The 6,108-nt window shown below is 40.0% G+C and overlaps 1 protein-coding gene across 1 annotated transcript; it reads left to right on the top strand.

Moving 5' to 3' along the window:
* Window positions 1–203: 203 nt before the first annotated feature.
* Window positions 204–4,398, top strand: LOC310891974 (tRNA selenocysteine 1-associated protein 1-like; the record flags this gene model as incomplete). The annotated part of the gene is made up of 4 exons (XM_083854178.1): window positions 204–364; window positions 2,547–2,742; window positions 3,269–3,314; window positions 4,133–4,398. The coding sequence occupies 4 exons, from the start codon at window positions 204–206 to the stop codon at window positions 4,267–4,269; spliced, it is 540 nt and encodes a 179-aa protein (XP_083710304.1). The 3' UTR covers window positions 4,270–4,398.
* Window positions 4,399–6,108: the final 1,710 nt, after the last annotated feature.

A 6,108-nucleotide genomic window follows, 5' to 3' on the forward strand; every position in this document is an offset into this window, starting at 1 on the left:
TTGCTGGCTCTCAGTGAGTTGCATCTTAATGCTACCAAGGAATAAGCTTTTTGCTTCTGGCCCAAGTTTTTTAATTTGGTGAAAGCCTTTTCTGTGCACGTGCACATGCCAGAGAGGTTGCTTAAGTAATAGAAGCTATAGTAGCTGCTATCTTCTGTTTTTTGTAGAAGACAGAAACTGAATTCGTTAGCTTTGTAACTGTTATGCATACCAGAATTGGTTTTCTCCCTTTTGAAAATAGTAGAGGGTATGCCTATGTCAGATTTGGTGAGCAAGGTGATCAGATGAGGGCACTGCAAGACTGCCAGAACGCACCAGGTCTGGGGGGAAAAGGAATCCGGCTGAGCATAGGAATTTCTAAAAGGTAACCAAGGAGTTGTGCATTGATACAGTTATTCTAAATAATCAGATTCTTGTAGCTCTGCCTTTGGAAAGTCTGTGGCCCTTGCTGTAGTGGCTGTACACAGGATGCAGTCTACAAAACCAGAAATGCAGAAGTCCTATGTTTTGACTCCCTGGATTCATCAACCTGCTTCAGGATGGCTGGGGGAATCCAACTGTTAAGTCTAGCCAGACAGCGCAACTTGGGCTTAGCTGCCATTGTAACCAGCCTTGTTTCTCAACAGTAGCAAAGCTGAATGCATTGGTAAATATTTTCAGGTTTGGGCCTGCATAAGGTAGAAGGGACAACAAGTGGTTTTATATGCTAGGGAGTTCTTGTTCTTAGAGCTTTCCCTCTAGTTTGAGAGAAGCACATAACTAGTTTTACAGTGGGTTGACAGGAAAGAAGTGGGGGGGAAAAATGGGAACGCAGGGGGAAAGCCAAAGGCGTTATTACTAGAACAGGTTTAGAATGCTATTCTTTGCTTTTCATGAGCTTAGGGCAATGGGGAGTTTAAAGCTTAGCACTTCCTGAGAGGGTTTCTTACTCTACCGGCTCAGTTCTATCACTTATTTAAGGCAATTCAGGTCTCTGAACGGTTAAAGAATTGATACCAAATTTGATGAACTTTGATCCAGGATACTGACAAAACAGGACTTCATATAAACAATTTCAGTATGTTCATGAGGTTAGCTTGTGCGTTCTGTTAAATAGTAAAAAATGACACGTGTTTCTGTTTACCTAGCATAATTCTGCAAATGTTGCCTCCTTCTGCTTTAGAATGGAAATGCTCTTCTCCAAGAGAGCACTGTCCAAACTTCTTTGCCAAAATTTTTTGATTAAATTAATATTGTTTTATTTTGAAAACAAGAATAAGCCACAAACATGTTTTCTTGCTTCGGCTATCCAGAAGAACGTCAACAGTATTTTCAGATTTTCCTTCCCTACACAACTGTATGTAGGAAGAGTGCAGTTGGAAGCAGAAGACCTAAGGTGATGTATCTTCTGTTTGTTTACTACAGTAACAAGACAATGGATTACCTCTTTATTAGAACTTGTGTAGCTTTGCAGTATTGAAACAAATGTAGGTATTAAAATACACATCAGTAATACGTTTCTGAATGGCTGAGTACCGTGCTCTCTTAGCATTGAAATACCCAGCCATTGGATTAGTTTGTCCCTCATGTTTGCTTAGTTTGGAAGCTATTTCAGAATGCCTTCAGCTTGTATTCTTCCCCAAAAGCATAGAACTCACTTCTCTGCATCCCCAATTCAAGTCAGAGAAACTGGACACTGCAAACACAGGAGGTCTGCCTGTACAGAATCAGTGAAGACAAGTCTAAACAGCGGATTTTTTTGAATATGCAGCTGGGTTATCTGAATGTTCTTTATGCAGTGTACCTCAGTTTTAGTACAGATAGCACTTGTCTTGGTTCTTGTCATTAGTCTGAAGCTGCCCCTGAGAAAATCTTGAAAGGGAAAGTAGTGAAAGCTAATCAGCTGGCCCTTTCTTCTTAAGAACCAGCGTATTTTGTAATTCTCCCACTAATAATAAGGCGTCATGCTGGAGAATCGCGATTGTGTTGTTAAGCAAGACTGACTTCACCTGAGTGGTATAGTTGGCAGCTGTTGAATGTTTAATGGACTTTAAACAAACAAAAAAACAGAGCAGGTGGAGGTAGACATGGCAAACTGACAGGCAGTGTCAGATGCTTCTTTGAAATGGATAATCTGACTCCATTCACTTCTTTCTGGAAATAAGATCTAGTAATTAAACAAATAAAAGATAGAAGGGTTAAGACTGCATCTTTAAAGCAGCTGTGCTTGATAAATGTCTCTGGTCTTAAATCAATCTTTAGCAAAGCACAGAGACTTAGCAGCAGCTTGCTTATGCCAACGCTAAAAATACTTGATGTGTACAGGTAACCATGTCAAGGCTCTGGAGTTAATCCATGAGAACAATTCCTTCTGGTATTGGCAAAGGTGAGGATGCTTGCTTCTATAGAAATGAGGTTTTGAGCTGTGACTTAAGCTGTCACTTAGGTGACTGTTTAGGAAAGCTTCCTTTTAAGCTTTGAAGTATGTAAGCTAACAAATTGTTTAAGTTCAGAACTGGGTTTACAGTTTCTTGTTCTCTGACTGTATGCAACTCCTCATGTTTCAGACTGAAAGCAGAATTGCAGCGGTACCAGTCATACAACTATAATGATTATTACCAAGATTACCAGAACTACTACTCGCAGAGGAGTTACGATGCTTACGCTGACTACAACTACAGCTCCTATGCTCCCTATGACAGCATGCAAGCTGTTGGAGACTGCTCTTTAGGAGATTCTTTAATGGCTCCAGCTGTTTTTGAGGTAAAGATAGTGCACGCTTGCTGTAAAGAAAATATTTCACAGATAATATGTTGTACAGATTTGTGTGAATCAGCAAAAAGAATCCGAAGTTGAAAACATGCTTTCTGCTTAGTGTGAAGTTAAAAGAGCAGATTCCATTCAGAGGTGTTTGTATTTAAGTGCTTAAATAGTAAATCCATAGAATTAGTGATTTATACACCATTATTTGTTCACGCATACCAAAGAATGGTTTTGACAGCATAATTGCGTACGCTTCTTCTGTTCCTGTTCTTCTGATTTGCTTTGCTTAAAGCAAATTAAACAGTTGTTGTAAGTGGTCTTATCGTGGTCAATGTATTAGTTGTGACCTCCGGAGGTCCCTTCCAACCTGTACTGTAATATTGGCTTTCTTCTAAAAATAAGTAGATAAAATGCCATCTATCCTTGTAGTTGTAGGAAGAAGGAATGGGTTGAGACTGCAGCACTTTGAATCTGTGATGCTTTCTGAAATGAGTTATGACTAAACTTAGCCTTTTCTGTCTTTCAGGAATCTTCAGTTATGACTAATATCGGTGATGACCTAATTACTGACGGTAATAAGGGTTCTATCATTGTCACTTGAGTTTAGCCATCCTTGTGCCTTTTAACAATACAAGCCAACCTCTACTGGATGAAGAACATCTTGAAAATTCAGCTGAGGTCAAACCTCTGTGGGGTTGATCTGCAATCAGCTGGGGTTTTAAAGCTGATACAGCATACACTGACCGCATCAAGTAAAACGGGACACTGTCAATGCTTCGCAGCAGGTTTCTTGTACCTGTGCCTTCATTCCCATTTGAAAATGGTCTAAGACAGAATTTTGTTCTTTGTATTGGTTCCGCTAAACAGATTTTATATTAGAAACTCAGTAATATGCAAAAGCTTTGTTCTCCACCCTGAGGTAAAAGCTTATGTTGCAGATTCCAAAAGGAGGATTCAGCTTGCACTTACAAATACGGTACAAAACATATTTGTGTCCTGGAAGGTTTGCAAAGTTCCTCACGTGGAGGCATTTTGTGTTAGTGTTTAGAAACTATCCTATGTAACGTGTATTGCCGTAGAAGTGAATTAAATGACTCTTGGGAGGGTTTCATGGCTGATTACCCGTAAACGTTATCTTTACTATCTTAAACCTTGTCTTTGTCTTTATCTTGAAAGACAATTCTAGTCCCAGCCTTCTAATATAAAAATTCCCAAAAGTTGGAGTTGTGAGGCTCAAAATTTTAGAGGACTAAATACCTCACTAAAATTAGTAGATCTAATAGCTTATTACACTTAGCTTAAAATACATTTTGTTAGCCATTTCACATGAAGTTTTTTTGTGCGCATGCCTCAGATTTGATACTTGGACTTACCAGGCTTTTATTTTCAGATCCACAGCTCTACTTGGATGTTGATGAAATGAACAGACAATTCACGGAGACAAGCGAAGAACTCTACGATTCACTCATGAATTGTCACTGGCAACCTCTGGATACGGTCACTTCTGAAATCCCCTCTGCTATTTAAGCGTCTTCTAGAGCATGACCGTTAGGACCAAAGTGCTAAAACTACATTTCTTCTACATTATTCTAGCTCATAAGTTTTAAAGCACAATGATAGGTTGGGTTTTTTTTGCTATGCTTTTGACAGTTTCTGTAATCTTTTTGTTCATCACTCCCTTCTTGGAGCATCATGAAGTCATGTAAATATTCGAGAAATGTAAAGAGGTAAATGGGGTCTTATCTTAAAGATAAGACTTGCCTGTGTAAATAAAAAATTTGTATCTGCAAACCTGCCAGCAAGGGATTTTACTTGTACCTGTGTGCAGCACGTTCTCTTCCGGCTTATGGAATTTAACAAGGTAGTAAGGGTATTTCATCTGTCTTTATTTTTATATGGGCATTAGGACACAAGCGAAATCTAGCTTTCCCTTGTTTTCCTGGTTCCTTAGGTAAGCGACAAGCCAAGCCTTTCATGTGCTTGCTTAGACTGGAAGTATGTATGGGAGACACTCACAGGCCTTGCTATGGAAACACCTGTGCCCACTTTTTCCTGCAGGCTGCTGGCTCTAACTGTACTACTGATACATGCTAGGTCAGCTAAAATTGGCTTATAAATAGGGTATGTTAAGCATATGGAAGTGTAGACTTCAACTGCCATAGCTACAAACATCCCGTGGAATGAGGATGATGTCTGCTGGCACTCTCTGCATCAGCATTCAGTTTTCCCTTGCCCTTCTTACTGTTAGACTTCTCAGCTGACGCTTTACAGCGAAGAAATTGCTACAACATAATCCGTGTTCTTAAACCTAAAAAAAAAAAATCTTGGAGAAAACAACTTGCTGGTTTTCCCTCCTTGCTGGCAAGGAGAAAAATAGTCCACCAGGAACAACAAAAAAATCCTAGTAACAGCTCCTTAAGTTATACCCTCTGCTACCCTCTCTGATTGCTCTGGTCTTCCTTCATTCGTGGTAATGAAGTTTTTAAAGCTCTGGTAGAAGGATGACAGTACTCAAGTCAAAGGAGATGAGAGCCATGAGGAAAGCTTTGCTTTAAGCTAGAGCAGTCTTGCGAGTTGCTGCCTTTATGCTGTTCTTATCTTGAAGGGTACAGAGTCTTTTCCAGTCATAGGGACTCCATAACCCTATGAGTATGGAGAAATAGTTGCTAATTAACAGTGTGTATAGTAAGTAAGTGAGGCTGGAAACAAAAGAATATTCCTCCAAGAAAAAAAAGGAAGCAGAAATTACTGTACTTAATAGCTGGGGAAGCTGTTAAAGCTAGTTGACACAGTTCTGGTACTGCCGTGTGTGTTTTGGGGGCAACATAAACCATAATTGCTGTGATGGCAGGTAAGAATCCAATTCTTTTTTATGGCTTAGTGTAGTCAGTGAAAGCAGTGGTCCTAAGCTGCATGCTGTTCTTAAATGTAATGCAAATTCTCTTTTGTGACTCCTCAGTACTTCCAGGTTACTTGTAGCTGATCACCAGCAACTGCTTCTGTTAGCTATTAGCTGTTGGGTTTTTGCTAGGAATACTTTCAGTCCTGAATTGAAATGATGACATCCTGAAACAGAAGAGGCTCTTGGAGTATTGTAGGAAGCACATTCTTCCTGGTTCTAGTGCAGGTGTACACGTAGGAGGAGGCAGAAGGCAAAGAACCTCACATAGGTGGAGGGGGTGAGGTGGCATCACAGTTAGAGCTGTTGCAGTTAACTCTTCCCAAAGCATGAAAGCAACGTGGCTGGGAACAGGGATTTGTTGGGTTGCTTCTTTGTGTGAGCCAGGGAGTCTTTTGAGGGGCAGATTAATAAGAATATGACACAAGGTAGAGGTGCAATAGATGAAGCAAAGAATCTGGGTGGGA

The sequence above is a fragment of the Anser anser genome (genome assembly GCF_964211835.1).
Source record: "Anser anser genome assembly, contig: HAP1_SCAFFOLD_171, whole genome shotgun sequence".
NCBI lineage: Eukaryota > Metazoa > Chordata > Aves > Anseriformes > Anatidae > Anser > Anser anser.